General features: G+C 41.0%; 1 protein-coding gene across 7 annotated transcripts in view; it reads left to right on the top strand.

Annotated features, from left to right (window-relative positions):
* The window catches only part of LOC125453068 (protein furry homolog), a 301,124-nt gene that overhangs the window by 211,323 nt on the left and 68,345 nt on the right, over nt 1-21,456 (top strand). For all 7 annotated transcript variants that reach the window (XR_009445855.1, XR_009445856.1, XM_059646706.1 and 4 more), the window contains exons 40-44: nt 1,326-1,524; nt 3,942-4,063; nt 5,152-5,339; nt 11,346-11,440; nt 19,627-20,231. Coding sequence is in view for 5 of the 7 variants with exons in the window: in XM_059646706.1 (XP_059502689.1) it covers nt 1,326-1,524; nt 3,942-4,063; nt 5,152-5,339; nt 11,346-11,440; nt 19,627-20,231 (1,209 nt within the window). In the remaining 2 variants the exon portion in view is untranslated. The remainder of the gene's footprint in view (nt 1-1,325; nt 1,525-3,941; nt 4,064-5,151; nt 5,340-11,345; nt 11,441-19,626; nt 20,232-21,456) is intronic.

The raw sequence follows: 21,456 nt of genomic DNA on the forward strand, positions 1-21,456 counted from the left end.
CTTTCCTAAAATTCACAAGAAATTTTACTTAAAAATACTCACTTTTGAAACCCTACTTTTGATTTTCTGAACCATTTTATGTCTACACTGTTCATTCTTCCCTAACAAAGAGAAAAAGAAAATGGCTTGTTCTGAAGCATTGCCAACAATATTGGCTGCTTGTTGCAAAGTGTTCTCGAGTAACTTCTTTTCAACAGGGCAAAAGTTAGTCTGTGCCTGTTTTTGAGCACAGACTGTTATTAACATAAGCAATTTAAGCTGATGGACAAAAGCATAAGTTCCAAAGCTGGACCTCACTTCGCTATTTCAGTTAGACTGCTGGTAGCTATTTCACTGTAACCCTTATCACCTTTATCCAGGATTGAATTTCACTGAAACCAACGTGTTTACAGATTTAACTTAGACCAACCCATATCACATCCATAAGATGTATATATTGTATACCAATTTCTGCCCCAAAAATTTGATTTCATCATATGAAGTAGATTTTCAATCTCCTGAATACGTCCCTTGATTACTCAGGTGAGAAGGCAACAAACCATTTGGGAAACTGAAAGTTCAAGTCCATTCACCAGAACTCAACTAGACAAATATGTGAAATTTAATGTTTTTTTAAAAAGTTACTATATGTTGTTCCTACAGAAAAAATGGAAGAGGTGAGAATCATGATGATGATCCTAAAAAATTGCCATTGCATTTTCAATTATGACTGTATCCACTGGTCATTGGTTTCAGCATCCTGTGTAATAAAAATAACATTTCATTCAATAGATAGCACTCAAGAGGGAAACAAAACCTTGTGGTATAGATTGCATGTAATGCTGCTGTTTCTCAGGTGCAATATGGGTAGAATGCATACTAATTTTGTTTTTTATTCTTGTGAAGAGAACATACCTTGCAAGACCAACATTTGTTACTGACCTTAGCTTCCCCTTGAGAAGGTAGCAATTTAATTCATTTCAGAGGTTGGTTAAGATTAAGCTGCACTGATGTGATGCTGGAGTTTGGTTTAGGCCAGTCTGGGTTATGAGGTCAGTATGTTTGCTGCTGCAAAGGCTTGAAAATATTTTCAAATTTGATATTTTTAAATTTAGGTTTAATTATATTCATTTCCTGGTAATACATTGAGCAGAGCAAATAATTAAAATTATTTGTACTATTTTATGTGTTATCTAGTAGGATAATTGGTTCCAAGATGGATTAAGAGGGAAGCTTGCACCCTTGGAAAAAATAGGAATACTGTTAGTGTGTTCAGATCTACAGCACAAAATGCATGCATTTTGTATTATGACTTTTATACTAATAATCTTGTTTACTTAAACCAGGTGGTTTTGATTTCTTAAGAGAGTATCAGTCCTCACCAGTTCCAGATTCAGGTTTAAGCTCAAGTTCCACATCTTCCAGTATCAGCCTGGGTGGTAGCAGTGGAAACCTTCCTCAGCTCTCACAGGAAATGGAAGAGATTGAAGCTGCAGCTGAAGTAGATGAGAAGGCTCACAAGCTAATTGAGTTTTTAGCAACCAGGTAGTAACTGTACAATATGGTTTTTTTCCATCTACACCTTTAATACATTTTATGTTCTTTGTGGGAAGGTCTTGATTTAATGTGAACTATAGAAAAAGCATCTAAGACTTTTGATTGTATTGGAAAAGTGTTCCAGTAAAATATTTGTGTTGCACAAATTGCCAGAGAATCTCAGAATTGTCATGGCACAGGAGGCCATCGTGCCTGCACCAGTTCTCTGAGCATTATGATTCAGTGCCCTTCACCTGCTAATTACTCCAAAATCCTGAACATTGTTCAATTTAAATAATAATTGAATGCCCCACCTATTCTCTCTGGTCTCCTTATGATTTGAAAAATTGTCAAATCTCCTCTTGGGTTTCTGTCTGAGGAAAACAGTACCAACCTCTCCAATCTGTCTTCATAACTGAAGCTTCACATCCCTGGGTAAACCATTCTCAAAACCTTTTCTGCACTCTGTCCAATGTGATTGCATTCTTCCAAATGGTGGTGTCCAGACTGTACTCAGAACTCCAGCTAAGGTCTAAATAGTGTCTCATACAAATTCAGCCTACCATTCTTGCTTCTATATTCCACGCTTCTATTAATAAAGCCTAGCATTGTGTATGCTAATAACCATGCTCACTACCTGTCCTGCCACATATACAGAGCTAATGAGAACTGCAGATGCTGGAGAATCCGGGATAACAAAAGTGTGGAGCTGGATGAGCACAGCAGACCAAGCAGCATCATAGGAGCCCAAAAGCTGACATTTTGGGCCTAGACCCTTCATCAGAAAAGGGTCTAGGCCCAAAACGTCAGCTTTTGTACTCCTAAGATGCTGCTTGGCCTGCTATGTTCATCCAGCTCCACACTTTGTTATCTCTGCCATATATACACGTAGGTTTGTGCCTGTCCACTCTTTAGGGCAGTGCTCCTTAGTTAAACTGTATAACATGTTATTTTTGCTGAAATGTATCATCTCAAACTCCTTTGCATAGGAGCGGGAATAGGCCAAACAGTCAAAAAGATCATGCCTGATCTGATATGGCCTTAATTCCACTTTCCTGCTTGTTTCCGTAACCCTTGTTACTTTAACGGAGTTGCCTTGGCCTCTACAAGTTGATTTATCGATTGCCTAATTTCTGTGTTTGACTCTAATTTTAATAGGTCAAATTGGATCTGCAAGTTTGTCACCAGCCTACAAGAATGAGATTTGGCTGCATAAATACTAGAATTTAATTGACGCTGGGCTCCTGCAATCTAATTTGAAAGAAGTTACAGAAAAGCCCCATAATTACCTCAAAACATATAAATAATTGAAGAGTGCCATCTACAGTTTGATTAAATTGCTTTTTTAGAATCTCAATCAAAAGAAGATATTCACACAAAAACAGATATATAATTTTCAAACATTGGTTTTAAATATAATGTTTTGGTGAAAGTTGTATTAGTGTCTTAACAATCTATTGTTTCATAATTAAATCTGAATAATAATAAGCAATTATGACTTGGGAAGAGTAATTTGAATTTCAAGGGTAGATGCTCCTTTTCAGAGTTAAATTCTGCTGGTGAAGAGTTTTCACCATAAACCTCTCAAACAGGATCTTCAGAGCAGCACTTCAAGAGACTGGAATGTATTTAAGGGACAGAACTACTCCAAAAGTAGCAAGGATTGCTGTTTTGTGTATCATGTTAAAGGAATTGATTATGACTTGAACCAGGATTGCACTTGTGCTTTTAGTTAAAGGTATCAGGCCATATAGGCAAAAAGCTAAAAGAGATGAAATACCAATAATCTCTTTGCTCGCAATGTCATTAAAATGTCACACTGCAAACAAACTCCTACTTGCAGAAATTGATTATGTACAAGTTTAGACACAAGCCTGTCAAAGTCAAGGGGTGCCAATTTAAGACAGAGGAGCAGGAATTTCTTCTCTGAGGGTTGAGAATCTTTGGAACTATTTGCCAGAGAGATAGCTTTGGGGGGAAGAGTCCTTGAGTATATTTAAGGCAGAGATAGATAGATTGTTGATCAGTAGGGGAATAGAGGATTATAGGGAAAGGCTAGGAAAATAGATTGAGAAGTATCAAATCAGCCAAGATCCTGTTGAATGGTGAAATAGGCTCATGGGGCTGATCAGCCTGGTCTGTCTGCAGTCAAAATCTTCTGTGACTATGCATTTTAAAAATCAGGATTGTCAATTTTTATAAGTACTGGATACTGAAATTACACCACAGTATTGTCCTTATGCTATAAATGAAGTTGATGAACAGTGAACCTAAAAGCTTCAGTATTTGCGTTCCAAAATATAATTTTCATCTGTATATTTATGAATGGCATGATTACATAGACCTGAATGCAAATCACAATACTCCAAGATGTGAATTATGTTTTTTAAATAAGTTCAGTTAGAAAATAAAATTATTTTCTCCAGGCCTTTTGGCCCTCTTTGGTGCCATGAAGATATTACTCCAAAGAATCACAACTCTAAAAGTGCTGAAGAATTAACCAACTTCCTGCGTCACATTGTGTCTGTATTCAAAGACATAAAATCAGGTATTTTACTTTGCTGAAGCTATACATTTCTGCAATTAACAATGTTTAACTAATGTAAAGTCAATTGTTGTATGTTTCCATGTTTATCATAGAATCATTCTGCAGAAAAGAAAACATTCTAGACATTTTACGTGTACCAGCTCTTTTGAATTCCTGTTCATTTCACATTGGCATGGGAATATTACCTCCTGAAGTACCTGTTCCGTGCCCTTTTTGAAATTTATTATTGTATCTGTTGCCATCATCTTCACTGATGGTCCAATCCAGTGGGGAGTGCAGTGCCCGATGAACAGGTTCATACTACATGTTCACAAAAATCTCAGTTGAAAAACACAGGATAGTTTGTCCTTCTGTTATTTGTTGATCTCAAGACTGGGACTGGTCACCCAGTTATTCAGCCAACACTGTAAGCAGACAAGTCAACACTTATATGTTTTTCCTTTCTCCCATTTTGACGTGCCTCTTTTGTGAATCATTCAGCTTTTGAATTGGAGAACTGACTTAAATGTTCCTGATGCAATCATCTAATTCTGTGTTCAACCCTAAATTCTTTGACTTCCAATAATCATTCTGTTTAAAGTACTATAGTCTTTAAGCCTCCTTTTCACCCAGCTGTAACCTCAGTATCTCAAGATCCACCGAGTTCCTGAGAAACCCTCATTGTGGTTTAACTGAAGTGATTGGTTTTAGACTGAAAACAGACTGAACATGCAGGTAGCAGTCATGCTGCTATGGGCAGGATGAATTGTTTTCTTTTCTGATCACCTCAGCTCCATAAAATCAAAGCTTTCCTTTCAACAATGAGGAATTAGTGTATTTTTTTTTCTACATTATTTGACTTAAATAATTTATGTTGTTGATGACAGACGTCCAGTATTAACATCCTTACTGTTTTATGGTAGTTAAAATAGTGTACCATTTCAGCCCCAGCTAGAGTATTGTGTCCAGATCTGGATATCATACTTTAGGATGAATTTAAAGGCATAAAGGAGAAATCCAATGGAGACAAAATTAGCCAAATGGCTCCTTTACGTTGTAAAAATTCTGTTCTTGAAAATCTGAAATATATTCCCCTCCATTTTTCTTAGGCTGCTGTATGGAACAGCGATTGAGTGAAGTTGCTCTACAAACAGCACTTTCCAGCTCTTCAAGGCATTATGCAGGTCGTTCATTCCAAATCTTCAGAGCTTTGAAGCAACCCTTGTCTGCACATGCATTATCTGACCTCCTGTCGAGACTTGTAGAAGTTATAGGAGAACACGGTGATGAGGTTCAGGTACGCTTTCTATATTTGATCAAATTTTCTGCAACTGAGCAGTCTTATGTTTATGAACATGATACATCATTAAAACCCCAATTATGTTTCATGAAATATTTTAGGGTTTAACAGACAAAGAGCACAAGAATGGAATTTCACCACCCTTAAGTGAATTCTAGCTGATTGCATTCTTAGATCATCACAAAGCATCCTCTAGAAACTGTAGAATCGCTGACAGCAACTTCTATATTTCTCCAATTAACAGCTTGTTCAAACTCCAGAAGTTGCTATCAGTTTTAGGGAGTAATTATTGAAAGTTTGGCAATTGTGCTGCTTCTTCTGCCTATTGCATAACCATGGTCCATATTCTTTTTCACTTCTTCCATTATATGTAGATCCATATGAATATTTTAATGCCTATTCAAAAACCAAAGGTAATACCTTTATGAGATAAATCTCATAAGGAGCTTCCAAAGAAACAAACGTGATAGGTCAGTGATAATGGGAACTGCAGATGCTGGAGAATCCAAGATAATGAAATGTGAGGCTGGATGAATACAGCAGGCCCAGCAGCATCTCAGGAGCACAAAAGCTGACGTTTCGGGCCTAGACCCTTCTTCAGAGAGGGGGATGGGGTGAGGGTTCTGGAATAAATAGGGAGAGGGGAGAGGCAGACTGAAGATGGAGAGAAAAGAAGATAGGTGGAGAGGAGAGTATAGGTGGGGAGGTAGGGAGGGGATAGGTCAGTCCAGGGAAGACGGACAGGTCAAGGAGGTGGGATGAGGTTAGTAGGTAGGAGATGGAGGTGCGGCTTGGAGTGGGAGGAAGGGATGGGTGAGAGGAAGAACAGGTTAGGGAGGCAAAGACAGGTTGGACTGGTTTTGGGATGCAGTGGGTGGAGGGGAAGAGCTGGGCTGGTTGTGTGGTGCAGTGGGGGGAGGGGACGAACTGGGCTGGTTTTGGGATGCGGTGGGGGAAGGGGAGATTTTGAAGCTGGTGAAGTCCACATTGATACCATTGGGCTGCAGGGTTCCCAAGCGGAATATGAGTTGCTGTTCCTGCAACCTTCGGGTGGCATCATTGTGGCACTGCAGGAGGCCCATGATGGACATGTCATCTAAAGAATGGGAGGGGGAGTTGAAATGGTTTGCGACTGGGAGGTGCAGTTGTTTATTGCAAACCGAGCGGAGGTGTTCTGCAAAGCGGTCCCCAAGCCTCCGCTTGGTTTCCCCAATGTAGAGGAAGTCACATGGGGTACAGTCGATGCAGTATACCACATTGGCAGATGTGCAGGTGAACCTCTGCTTAATGTGGAATGTCATCTTGGGGCCTGGGATAGGGGTGAGGGAGGAGGTGTGGGGGCAAGTGTAGCATTTCCTGCGGTTGCAGGGGAAGGTACCGGGTGTGGTGGGGTTGGAGGGCAGTGTGGAGCAAACAAGGGAGTCACGGAAAGAGTGGTCTCTCCAGAAAGCAGACAGGGGTGGGGATGGAAAAATGTCTTGGGTGGTGGGGTCGGATTGTAGATGGCGGAAGTGTCGGAGGATGATGCGTTGTATCTGGAGGTTGGTGGGGTGGTGTGTGAGAACGAGGGGGATCCTCTTTGGGCGGTTGTGGCGGGGACGGGGTGTGAGGGTTGTGTTGCAGGAAATGCGGGAGACGCGGTCAAGGGCGTTCTCGACCACTGTGGGGAGGAGAGTTGCTGTCCTTGAAGAATTGGACGTCTGGGATGTGCGGGAGTGGAATGCCTCATCGTGGGAGCAGATGCGGTGGAGGCAGAGGAATTGGGAATAGGGGATGGAATTTTTGCAGGAGGGTGGGTGGGAGGAGGTGTATTCTAGGTAGCTGTGGGAGTCAGTGGGCTTGAAATGGACATCACTTACAAGCTGGTTGCCTGAGATGGAGACTGAGAGATCCAGGAAGGTGAGGGATGTGCTGGAGATGGCCCAGGTGAACTGAAGGTTGGGGTGGAAGGTGTTGGTGAAGTGGATGAACTGTTCGAGCTCCTCTGGAGAGCAAGAGGCAGCGCTGATACAGTCATCAATGTAACGGAGGAAGAGGTGGGGTTTGGGGCCTGTGTAGGTGCGGAAGAGGGACTGTTCCACGTAACCTACAAAGAGGCAGGCATAGCTGGGGCCCATGCGGGTGCCCATGGCCACCCCCTTAGTCTGTAGGAAGTGGGAGGAATCGAAAGAGAAGTTGTTGAGGGTGAGGACGAGTTTCGCTAGGCGGATGAGGGTGTTGGTGGAGGGGGACTGGTCGGGCCTAGGTCAAATGTGTTACAAACAGACAGCCAGGCAGTGAAGGAACAGAACTGTGACCAGTCTTGCACACTTAATGGATTAAATTTATTGAAATATTATTACAGTATGTAACTCCTACTGGTGCCCACTTTTTAGCCACAATAGTTAGCTTCTATATATACATATATATATGAACAAGAAAAAGTCTTGTTATGATATGTTTATGATATGTTTAAAAGATATGTTTACTGCCTAAAATAAATTATACCCAAATGATATACAATTGACAAATTTTCTTTCTTCATTTGTTATGATTGTACTCATGAAACTAAGAAGTCTTTTGTATAAGAATTTTTATATATTGTTGTTCACTATGCTCAATGACAGATCTTATTAACCAGAAAATCAAATAACGATATTAATTCTAGTTACATTGATACTAAAAACTGGATTTTCATCCACAAATCGAGAGATCAAGACTTTGTAAAATGCTGGGCTGTGTGGACCAGACTTTTAAAAATGGCTGCCATGGCTTAAAATGGCATAAAAATCTAACTTGTAATAGCAAACATATCATTCACATGCATAATCTATTATAACAACAAGCTTTGAAGTTCACTTATAATCCCACTTCCAGTGTCCATTATGACTTGGAGCTGTCAATAGAGTGCCATTTTGTAGCTTTACTATGATAAAGGTTGCTAGTGAAATCGCTCAAACAGCATTTGCCAGTAATGGAAGCCTTTCAACAGGTGGAGTGAAATAGCAAGCAATACATTTTTTTCCTCAATATTCAAGACATTTTCTTCAAAGATTTAAAGGATAAGATGTCTAAATGCCAGCACCCTTTGACATTTGCTTTTGACAGGTTTCCTTGACCAATCCTCTTGAAGTATTTGACAGATCATTTTTGCTGTTGCTTTTGACAGTTTTGGTAGTTAATTTTGATTGGCCTGTTGACAATTCTGATGATGTTAACAGTTGATGAATTTATGCACTCTTCAGACACATTTATGCCTACATTTAGCCATTATAATGTGTAATGTAATGCATGTAATTTTCCCCCAAAGATCACTTGATGTCAAATTGAAATGTGTACCCTAGCTAGCAAAAGAAATGTACCTACTTCAGACCTCATTCTTACCTTTTCAGATTTCACACTGTGAGGCTACTAAAGTCTGGCATGTTTGGAGGCAGCTTGTGACTTAAATGGCCAGGTGCATCTGTGAACCATACATGTGTAGATTCCAACGTCACCCCATTCCTGCACCCACAAAATTTTAAATGCCATGTTCAGGGTTTGCATTTTCTGGCCTCCTCTGACATTTTCACCAGCCATCTGGAATTAAGACTTGAAAGACATATAATTTAAAATATTGTTTAGAATTCTTCAGTATAATAACCTACTTATCATGAATAATGAATAACATTCCTTGAGAAGTCAGTTTTTAAAATTCTATCTTAAATTAACTATAAGACCACAAGATGTAGGAGTCAAAATAGGTCATTTGACCAGTCGAGTCTGATATAAGACCATAAGATATAGGAGTGGAAGTAAAGCCATTCGGCCCATCGAGTCCACTCCACCATTTAAATCATGGCTGATGGGCAATTCAGCTCCACTTCCCTGCAATCTCCCTGTAGCCCTTGATTCCTTGTGAGATCAAGAATTTATCGATCTCTGCCTTGAAGGCATCTAACGTCTCGGCCTCAACTGCACTCCGTGGCAATGAATTCCACAAGCCAACTGCTCTCTGGCTGATGAAATGTCATCTCATTTCAGTTTTAAATTTACCCCCTCTAATTCTAAGGCTGTGCCCACAGGTCCAAGTCTCCCCGCCTAACGGAAGCAACTTCCCAGCGTCCACCCTTTCTAAGCCATACGTTATCTTGTAAGTTTCTATTAGATCTCGCCTCAACCTTCTAAACTCTAATGAATACAATCTCAGGATCCTTAGCCGTTCATCATACGTTAAACCTACCATTCCAGGGATCATCTGTGTGAATCTCTGCTGAACACGCTCCAGGGCTAGTATGTCCTTCCTGAGGTGTGGGGCCCAAAATTGGACACAGTATTCTAAATGGGGCCTAACTAAAGCTTTATAAAGTCTCAGAAGCACAGCACTGCTTTTATATTCCAGCCCTCTTGAGATAAATGACAACATTACATTCGCTTTCTTAATTACGGACTCTACCTGCAAGTTAACTTTTAAAGAATCCTGGACCAACACTCCCAGATCCCTTTGTACTTCTGCTTTACGAATTTTCTCACCGTTTAGAAAATAGTCCATGCCTGTATTCTTTTTTCCAAAGTGCAAAACCTTGCATTTGCTCACGTTGAATTTCATCAGCCATTACCTGGACCACTCTCCTAAACTTTCTAAATCTTTCTGCAGTCTCCCCACCTCTTCAGTACTACCTGCCTGTCCACCTATCTTCATATCATCGGCAAACTTCGCCAGAATGTCCCCAGTCCCTTCATCCAGATCATTAATATATAAAGTGAACAGCTACGGCCCCACTCGTCACTGGTTGCCATTCCGAAAAAGAGGCTTTTATCCCAACTCTCTGCCTTCTGCCAGACAGCCCATTCTCAATCCAAGCCAGTAGCTCACCTCAAACAGCATGGGCCCTCACCTTGCTCAGCAGCCTCCCGTGAGGCATCTTATCAAAGGCCTTTTGGAAGTCTAGATAGGTAATATCCACAGGGTTTCCCTGGTCTAACATACTTGTTACCCCTTCAAAGAATTCTAACAGGTTTGTCAGGCACGACCTCCCCTTACTAAATCCATGCTGACTTGTTCTAATCTGACCCTGCACTTCCAGGAATTTAGAAATCTCATCCTTAACAATGGATTCTAGAATTTTACCAACAACCGAGATTAGGCTAATCGGCCTATAATTTTCCATCTTTTGCCTTGATCCTTTCTTAAACAAGGGGGTTACAACAGCATTGTGATGTGCACACAGCATTGTGATCCCAACAGATGTGACATTCAGTGAGCTTATAGCCGATCTGATAATCCTCAACCCACCTTCCTGCCATTTCCCTATTTCCTTGATCCCCTTACTGATTTAAAACCTACCTCGGCGATGGATATATTTCATGACAACTCTCTGCAATAAAGAATCCCACCAATTCATTACCGTATGAGAAAAGAAATTCCTCCTCATCTCTATCTTAAGTGGGCAATCTTTCACTTTGAGATTATACCTTCTTGTCCTAGACTTGCCTAAAGGGAAAACAATCTCTCAGGATCTACCCTGTCAGGGCCCTAAGAATCTTACATCTTTCAATAAGGTCACCTGTCATTCTTTGAAATTGCAGAGAAAACTACTCAACCAACCAATCTACTCAACTACTGCCAGCCCAGTTGCAGTAGAGTGCTGGCCCTACTTGCCATTGTAGTAACTAAATCTCATCCCAAATTTACTAATGGTGCATCAACAACACTTATCTTGACAGAGTTCTGACAAGTTCGAGTGTCACCATGTTACTCCAGGGCAGACAAGGCCTAAGAAATGCCACACAGACAGAAAGCAGTTGAACCATGCAAGTCCCAAAGTAGCTATTGGGTTGTCTTTAGCTGTAATCAATCCTGTTGGGAATAATTTCCTGATGAATGAATATAGTAAATTTTACTCCGTAGTATAATTTCAAAACATTCCAATTAATTTACAAGTGTAATTATCAGAAAAACGTTCAATGGAATCTGTCAAGGTATACTTTTACAGACGTTCTACTTACAAAACTAATTTACAAAATTATTATGCCTTATGCCAGGGTTACGTAATGGAAGCACTCCTGACACTGGAATCAGGCATTGACAATTTGGCAGATTGTTTGAAGAACAGTGATCTTTTAGCTGTTCTGTCCAGGTATGATCTTTTTCTCCTTGTAGCATCATCTTTGTCTTGAATATATTGAATGTCTTTTCAGGATTTTTTTCCCCCAAAGCGAAAGAAGCAAGACTTCAGTTTAATACTTTACTGTCCACTGCTTTGATCTAGAATTGACTTCATTTAGATTTTTTTATTACACAACCAATTTAGTTTATTCAGATACATGTGGAGAAGTTTCAAACAGATTTTGAATCTAATTCTGGGATCACCATAGTGGACAGAAGAATAGGAAGTGTCTCAATAGTGTTGTTGACATTGATGTTACTGGAAAATTAAGAGGGGTGCAGTCTCTTAAAAGCAAGTAGTTTCACAGATAGGAATAGAAATGTGGAAAGCTGTTTTAATGGCTGTACTAAATAATATAAATTTAAGCATTTTTAAGCACCTCATGAAAAATGGGAAAATTAAAGTACTTTTATTAAAACTTCTTGTATTAAAATATTAGCTACCAAGGAACATTTTAAATTATTAAAGTTAATGACTGGTAATAAATTGGCATAGCAGGTCATTATCTGCATTTTTGTCCAGGACCAGGAAAGTGGATGGGAAGATCTAAAACTGAGATAGAGGTTAAGGGATCATTTTGCTAATTTACCAAGAAAAAAAACTCTCGTTTTATCTTACAGCTTTTGCTGTCACGAAATAGACTAACATACCAAGTAAACTGATTCTGCAGTTGGCAATTTATGTGTTAAACTTTTGTGCTCTCCTAACAGTTTAAGCCAGTGCTACAGTGGAAATTAGCCTAAGTTAGCAAAACTGCACATGATATTCCCCTCTGTGGAAGTGACAAGCAGGAAAAACAATTAGTTGAGTTTGTCCTGGAGAGAAACTAAATCCCTCCTTGCCACTTCTGCAATTAAGTGTTTGGGCAAAAAAGCCATGGGTGACTTGCCCAAATCACCAGCAATTGAAGCTGTTAAGTCATCAGCTACTGGCCACTTAAGGGTCTCAACATGACAATCGCCCACTGGACCAGCAAGTCAGAAAGATATCTAGTTTACCCACTGGGAAACCAGGGTAACCTTGTTGTGACCTCCAGTAACCCCAAATTGGGGGCAAGTGGATGCACAGATGGGGTCAAGAAGGTGGCCTCTGAAAGCTACCATCCAGCCTTTGCCTACAGTCCACCTCTCCCCAACCACATTCCCTACAAAGAAGGCAAGAAATATTTAGCTTCTTGCCATGGATCCCCCAAGGATTAGACCTTGACCAGCGAGCGTTAGGCCCAGAGATATTGGCCTCTGATTGTTCAGCAGATACCGTTGAGCCACTTAACCAATGTCAAAGCCTGTGAGAGAAAGAATTACTCATCCTAACATGGCTCTAAGATGTTAATGAGCTGATTAGTGGAAATTCCAGAGAGGTTTTCAGACAGCCACAAATCACTTGTCCCACACTTCCGAAAAAAACACAGAACATCACTCCTATTTTTCTTCTAGCAACAAACTGTTCATTTTGCCTTGCATAGAGTGTGGAGAACGTGAACATGGATAACAAGGGCAGATCAACTAATGTGGCAGGGGGGTGGGAACCAAATATTGGACAGAAAAGAGGGAGAAACGAAAACCTGTAGGGAACTAGATAATGGAGTCAGTGTGACTAAAGGGAATAGTAGTCGGAGAGCAGATGATGAACACAAAGGGACAGGTGGTCTGAGGTGCATTTGTTTTAATGCGAGAAGTGTAGTAGACAAGGCAGATGAGCTTAGGTCTGGGATCGGTACCTGGAGGTGTGATGCTATTGCTATTACTGAGACTTGTTTGAGGGAAGGGCATGACTGGCAACTAGTTGTCCCAGGATATCGATGCTTCAGGTGGGATAGAGAGGGAGGTAAAAGGGGTGGAGGAGTTGCAGTAATGGTCAAAGACAATATCACAGCCGCACTGAAGGAGGGCCACATGGAGGACTCAAGCAGTGAGGCAATATGGGTAGAAATCGGAAATAGGAAGGATGCAGTAACAATGCTGGGGCTATACTATAGGCTCCCAACAGCGAGCGTGAGATAGAGGTACAAATATGTAAACAGATAATGGAAAGGTGTAGGAGAAACAGGGTGGTGGTGATGGGAGATTTTAATTTTCCCAACATTGACTGAGATTCACTCAGTGTTAGGGGTCAAGACGGAGCAGAATTTGTAAGGTGTGTCCAGGATGGTTTTCTAGCGCAGTATGTATGTAGTCCAACTCGGGAAAGGGCCATACTGGACCTGGTGCTGGGGAATGAACCCGTCCAGGTGGTTGATATTACTGTAGGGGACTACTTTGGAAATAGCGACCACAATTCCATAAGTTTTACAATACTCATGGACAAGGATAGGAGTGGTCCTAAAGGAAGAGTACTAAACTGGGGGAAGGCTGACAATACCAAGATTCGGCAGGATCTGAGGAATGTAGATTGGGAGAAACTGTTTGAAGGCAAATCCACATTTGATATGTGGGAGGCTTTTAAGGAGAGGTTGCAGGAGAGACATGTTCCTGTGAAAATGAGGACTAGAAAAGGCAAGATTACGGAGCCATGGATGACAGGTGAAATTGTGAGACTAGCCAAGAAAAAAAAGGAAGCATACATGAGGTCTAGGCGACTGAAGACAGACAAAGCTTTGCAAGAATATTGGGAATGTAGAGCGAATCTGAAACGAGGGATTAAGAGGGCTAAGAGAGAACATGAGATATTGCTGGCAAACATGGTTAAGGAAAATCCCAAAGCCTTTTATTCATATATGAAGAGCAAGAGGGTAACCAGAGAAAGGATTGGCCCACTTATGGACAAAGAAGGAAAGTTATGTGCTGAGTCAGAGAAAATGGGTAACATTCTTAACGAGTACTTTGCATCGGTATTCACCCAAGGGACATGACGGATGTTGAGGTTAGGGATAGATGTTTGCTTAGTTTAGGTCAAGTTGACATAAGGAAGGAGGAAGTGTTTGGTATCCTAAAAGACATTAAGGTGGACAAGTCCCCAGGTCCAGATGGGATTGATTCCAGGTTGCTGAGGGAAGCAAGAGAGGAAATAGCCGGGGCCCTAACATATCTTTGCAGTGTCCTTAGACATGGGTGAGGTCCCAGAGGACTGGAGACTTGCTGATGTTGTCCCCTTGTTAAAAAAGGGCAACAAGGATAATCCAGGGAATTATCGACTGGTGAGCCTGAAATCAGTGGTAGGGAAGCTACTGGAGAAGATAGTGAGGGATAGGATCTATTCCCATTTGGAAGAAAATAGGCTTATCAGTGATAGGCAACATGGTTTTGTACAGGGAAGGTCATGTCTTACCAACTTAATGGAATTCTTTGAGGATGTGACAAAGTTGATTGACGAGGGAAAGGCTGTAGATGTCATATATATGGACTTCAGTAAGGCATTTGATAAGGTTCCCCATGGCAGGCTGATGGAGAAAGTGAAGTCACATGGGGTCCAGGGTGTGCTAACTAGATGGATTAAAAAACTGGCTGGGCAACAGGAGACAGAGGGTAGTAGTAGAAGGGAGTTTCTCAAATTGGAGACCTGTAACCAGTGGTGTTCCACAGGGATCTGTGCTGGGACCACTGTTGTTTGTGATATATGTAAATGATCTGGAGGAAGGTGTAGGTGGTCTGATCAGCAAGTTTGCAGATGACACTAAGATTGGTGGAGTAGCTGATAGTGAAGGGGACTGTCAGAAATTACAGCAGAATATAGATAGATTGGAGAGTTGGGCAGATAAATGGCAGATGGAGTTCAATCTGGGCAAATGCGAGTTGATGCATTTTGGACGATCAAATTCAAGGGCGAACTATACAGTAAATGGAAAAATCCTGGGGAAAATTGATGAACAGAGAGATCTGGTTGTTCAGGTCCATTGTTCCCTGAAGGTGACAACGCAGGTCAATAGGGTGGTCAAGAAGGCATATGGCATGCTTTCCTTCATTAGACGGAGTATTGAGTACAAGAGTTGGCAGGTCATGTTGCAGTTGTATAGGACTTTGGTTCGGCCACATTTGGAGTACTGTGTACAGTTCTGGTCGCCACTTTACCAAAAGGATGTGGATGCTTTGGAGAGGGTGCAGAGAAGGTTCACCAGGATGTTGCCTGGTATGGAGGGTGCTAGCTATGAAGAGAGGTTGAATAGATTAGGATTATTTTCATTAGAAAAACGGAGATTGAGGGGGGACCTGATTGAGGTCTTCAAAATGATGAGGGGTATAGACAGGGTGGATTGCAAAAAGCTTTTTCCCAGAGTGGGGGACTCAATTACTAGGGGCCATGAGTTCAAAGTAAGAGGAGGAAAGTTTGAGGGAGATATGCGTGGAAAGTTCTTGACACAGAGGGTGGTGGGTGCCTGGAACACGTTGCCAGCGGAGGTGGTAGACGCAGACACGTTAGCGTCTTTTAAGATATATTTGGACAGGTACATGGATGGGCAGGGAGCAAATGGACACAGACCGTTAGAAAATAGATGACAGGTTAGACAGAGGATCTTGATCGGCGCAGGCTTGGAGGGCTGAAGGGCCTGTTCCTGTGCTGTAGGTTTCTTTGTTTCTTTGTTTCCAGAAGGTGGCACATTGGTAGGCAGGCCTACTGCTAAGTTGTAGCGGTTTTGGAACAGCTTGGCTAGGAGAGCAGATTGCTCTTGAGCATATGTTCTGGGCATTATTATCAGAATGGTGTCAGCGCTCATTGCCTTTACAGTATGCATTGCCTTCTGTGGTTGTCTGATTTTCCTTATGAGGAATTGAATTTTTGAAGACAATCCACAATGCTTTGGACTTCCATTAAGTCCAAAGCATTGTGGATTGTCTTCAAAAATTCAAAGAATTCACAGTGGATCATTCACTTGGCATTCCTGGCTGAAGATGATGCAGATACATCACTCTTATCTTGTGCAATTATGTGCGAGGTTCCCCTAATATCTCCCAAATTATGCCTATCCTAAAGTTGCAGAAATTTGCATGAGGTCGGTTTAGCTCAGTTGCCTGGCCAGTGGTTTGCGACACTGTGATGCTATCAGAGTGGTTTTAATCCCTACACTGGCTGAGATTACCTTAACGAACTCTCTTTCTCAATCTTTCCCCTTGCCTGATATGTGGTGCACCTAGGGTTAAGTCCTGACCAGTCTCTCTCTAATGAGAGAGATACCCATATGGTGACTTGATTGATGCATCAGAACTTCTAAGGGGAGTTGATGGCCCAGTGGTATTATCGCTGGACTGTTAACCCAGAGACCAAGGTTCTGGGGACCTATTTTCAAATCCTGCCATGGCAAATGATGGAATTTGAATTCAATAAATATTTGGACGTAAGAGTCTTATGATGACCATGAATTCATTGGTTGTCAGGAAAAACCCATCTGGTTCACTAATGTCCTTTAAGGGAAGGAAATCTGCTATTGTGATGTGGCTGGCCTACATGTGACTCCAGACCCACAGCAATGTGGCTGACTCTTAACAGCCCTCTGGGCAATAAGTGCTGCCTGACCAGCAGTGCCAGCAAATAATAGATACCCTAATGAGCTAACTTTTGTGGGGGTGGGTGGCATATAAAATAGATCAGGAGCGAACTCATCACTTCCCAACAAACCCAAGTTGAAATCAGCTACCTGCCTTCCATATTTAAATACAAATTTTCTCCCAAATAAATGTGCTGTAAAAGCCATCATGCAACTGCTATTGACAGAGTGGTGGGATCGCACAGGGTGTTGTTAAAGTGTATATCTGGATTGTTCAGCAGGTACCAGGGACTCCAATGTGGCCCCTGATCCTTTGTTCAAATCGCAAATAAGTGTAACTGGAAGGTTTTGAAAAGAGCTTCCCCAAAAGTTAATTTCTCCACTCACTGAGCCACCCAACTGACAAGCCCCGCCCCACCCCACCCCACTCGGTCGGTCACTCGTGAACCTAACAAAAGCAAGAGTGAAAAAGAAACCGTCTGCTTTTGGAGGAGTGGCACAATGTGTGCAGAATAACTTGGTCATTGCCTGGAGCCAAAGCAGTGAGTCTGCCAGATGGGAACACAGAAGGTTTTGGAGGGAGATTGGCATGGAATGAGGGGAATGAGAGTTGAGTTCAGTCACCAAAGGTGATAGGAAGAAGAGTTGAGCAACCTTCAGGTTTCCTGGCTTGGCAGAGGAGTTAATGATTGACTGGTTGGGAAAGTTACCCGTCCCGTTGGGGTGTAGAATGAAGGTCTGGCAGGTGAATGGCATCAAGTGAGTGATTTAGGAGAAAGGTGGTGAGTATGTGACCCGAGGAGGATGAACATAAAAATTAGGTGTAGGAGCAGGCAACTCTAGCTGCTCCACCCTTTAATACAATCGTGGCTGGTCACATCTCCGCCTCAACCCCACTTCCCTGCCACTGTCCATAACCCTTCCATGATTAATAATTAAGCATCTGTCTATCTCCTTAAACTTGTTCAATGTCTTCGTATCCACTGCATCCTGGGGCAGTGAATTCCACAATTTATCCTTTGAGAGAAGGAATTTCTTCTCATTTCTATTTTAAATTGGTCACTCCTTCTGAAACTATAACCCATTATTCTACATTGCCCCACATGAGAAAACATCCTTTTGATGTCTACTTTCACAATCCCCTCTAGCATCTTACATGCCTCAATTAGATCTCCTCTAGGAAAATGGGCAGAATAGAAAATAATTGGTAAGTTTGGCATTGAGGATATACTTGTTGCTTTCCTGCCACCACAACCTAGTTTACTGTGGGAATGCCCAAGCTCAACTTGCCCGCTTTGCCTCCAGTTGAGGGCCTCAAGAAGTCAAATTATTGAGTACTTAAGAATCTTTTACTGACTGTGCTGCCAATGCTTCAGCTCCAAGAAGGATTCAGCTTATATAACTAGCTAACCAGTATAGCCAGGCTATCAGTTTGTTGTGGGAAAGGGCGTGTCCCTCAATCTGCAGCAATTTGTGCAAGACTGCAGACTCTACAAAGGGTGATTGGGTGGCATCTGGGAGCTATCCATATGCCTCTCATTTCTAAACGTCCTGGCTGCATCCCTCATGACCCCCAAAAGACTATTATGTTTTTTCCCTGGAAGTAATCTTCCATCTAGGAGTCCAGGGATAGGGTGTCTCCCGCAGCTATTGCTCTGTTGTAGAGCTGCTGAGTTTTGGAGCTTTCAGCCTCTGATTGGCCAGCAGATCCTAATCCCAGAAAGCCCATCAACTGCCTGATTCCTGGAAGCTCTGGCAGGTTTCCTTACTTCAGTAGGCCGCAGGTTTCTGTCCAAGATGATTGTGGAATTGGGCCAAAAATGGGACAATCCTGTCAGGTCTGCTTAGTCCATCAAAATTTAACAAATTCTTTTTTTAAAATGTAACTATTACAAATATTTGCCACTTCCTTTAAAATCATAAACTAAACAGGCCAATGGACCTCCTTGTGAGCTGTACTTTGAAAGCTGTAATTAATCCTGATAGTGCTATTTTCAATATTTTTTTAGTGAGCCTCCTCTGCATTGGGGGAGAAAATCTTGCAGCCTCTTCCTTTACTGTTTTTGTAGAAATTTTTATACCCTTGATTAACCAACTGATTTTCTAGTGAAAATAGTTTTTACAATTACTTTTGAATTTACTTCAACTGATCTTACAATGGAGCTATTCAAAATGATCAGCACTTGGTCTCCTTTTCTATCTTACCCTTCATAAATAAAGCCTTTCAATACTGGGAACATTTTTGGGGAATTTCTTTTCTAAGGTCCTTCCCGTAGTAAATTTGATGCAAGTTCTTAGGAATTGTATCTTAAGAAGTAAGTTTAAGTATCAATGCTCCTAAAAATTCAGTGATGAAGAAATATGACTCACCCTAACTTTTTAACTCTTACCCACAATTTTGAAAACTAGAGCTGTTTTGTTAGCATATACTGAATGAAGAATCAGGAAAAAGCTGGAGAGGTTACAGAGCAACACTGTATTATGCAGCTAAATTCATGTAGAGGAACAGATCTAGAGAAACAAGAAAAAGCATGTTTGCTTCAGCCATAATCCTTTAAAATGGAGTTCCTGATGATATAATTCATGTTTTTAACTTTTACGAGTTAAAATAAATAATAACATAGAAAGTAAAGGAAGTATAAATAAGGAACATTTCATGCAGTCAGAATTGCTTAATGCACCTGAAATCATTCAGTCTGAATCAGTCTGTATTAATTTCGTATTTTGCTTTTATCAGGTCATCCTCTCCTGATTTCATGATGAATACCAAACTAGCATCAAGTCGTAAGAGCACTGGGCAGCTAAATCTAACATCAGGCGTATTGAACAGTGGTGGAATTACTACTGAACGCAGCAGACATCAGCGAAGTTTTTCTGTACCAAAAAAGTTTGGTGTTTCAGACAGATTTTCTGATCCTCCACGTAGTGCTACTTTGGACCGAATCCAGGCAAATGGCCAAGCCGTTGTGTCAAAAACCCGAAGTTCATCCTCCCTTAAAGACAGCATAATTGACCCAAATAATATTAATAATCCTACGAATCTTCTGGCTACTATTTTCTGGTCTGCTGTAGCACTGATGGAGTCTGACTTCGAGTTTGAATACCAAATGGCACAGCGGTTGTTAACTAAACTTCTGGTTCATCTTCCTTTGGATAAGACTGAAACTAGGGAGAAACTTGAAAAGCTACAAGGGCAGCTGAAATGGACAAACTTCTCAGGATTACAGCAGCTATTGCTAAAAGGATTTACATCCTTATCCACTACAGACCTAACTCTGCAACTCTTCAGCCAACTGACTCCTGTCTCTCGAATCTCAGTGATTGATTTAACACAAGCAATAGGTAAACATGGGGAATAATTGTAATCATGAAAAGGCACTATAGAAATGGTTGAAAATGGTTTTAGCCTTTCATACTGCATCATGTTTGTTTTTAATTTTTGCTGATTTCTCATGGGAAATCTCTAGCCATCTTTAAATAAGTCAGAGCTACAATAGGGGCAACTGTTCGTCTGTTGATAACTTTCTATCAAATAACCGACAAATGCAGTATTGAGTTTAATGTTTTGCACAGTGGAGAAACTAGTTCTGATTTTCTTAGCTTAACAATAAGACTATAATTTCAGTAATCCCAGTTCTAACTGGGTAAGAGAAAACCCAACTAATTATCTCCACAGTGTATTTTCCAAATATTTGGCTGATATTCATATTTGGAGGACCATGAATACAGATCACATTTAGGAGAGGACTACACAAGTTAGCAAGAAAATGGCAACTGATCAGGGTAGCCATTATATTTTACAGAAGTAGGCTGGAGCAAAGAGAGGATTTGAACATAGAAGCAAGAAAACTTCATGTAAGAAAGTAGTATCTGAATGTTTAGAAGTGCCACCAGAACTGTCCAACAGAGAGGCATATCAAATTTCACATGCTGGTGAAAAACACTTCTAAACATCTTTCAGAGTTACAATTAAACTTCAGCAGGGGTACAAAGTGGGCAGAAATGGATCACCTTTCTACTACAAATCGAACCTGATTTTCTGTTCTATTAAGAGTTAATGGAAAGGAAACTGGATGATTTGTTTCATCACTTGACTTTGTTTACTGCTATCCAGTTAAATTTCCCCCATATATTAGACTTACATACATTGTAAATAGAAATATTCACAGGAAATAAAATATAATGCCCCTAATATGAGATCTAGGACAAACCTGGTGACCATAGGTGTGTAACAGACAGCAAATCTGGCACCACCCAGCCACAACTTAATTTTACTTCCTACGAAATGGTGAAGATAAGCTAACAATGTCTCCTGTGACTTTCAACTTGCGTGTTTGTGCCGTGAAAGTAGCCAAGGTCTTGAAGAATCACTTCTATTTTCACAAATAAACAAACAATCTGGGTGTGGTAGGAAATCATGACAGTCTTGGTAATTAGAGAAAAGGAGAATATTTGTGAAACAAATTGCTTTGCATTTTAGAGAAAACAGGCAGCCATTATGTGATTATAGTTTAGAAAACACAACATTTTAAAATCAAACAAATTTAGTGGAAGAGAAATTGGGCAA

The sequence above is a fragment of the Stegostoma tigrinum genome, chromosome 6 (genome assembly GCF_030684315.1).
Source record: "Stegostoma tigrinum isolate sSteTig4 chromosome 6, sSteTig4.hap1, whole genome shotgun sequence".
In the NCBI taxonomy this organism is placed as follows: Eukaryota; Metazoa; Chordata; class Chondrichthyes; order Orectolobiformes; family Stegostomatidae; genus Stegostoma; species Stegostoma tigrinum.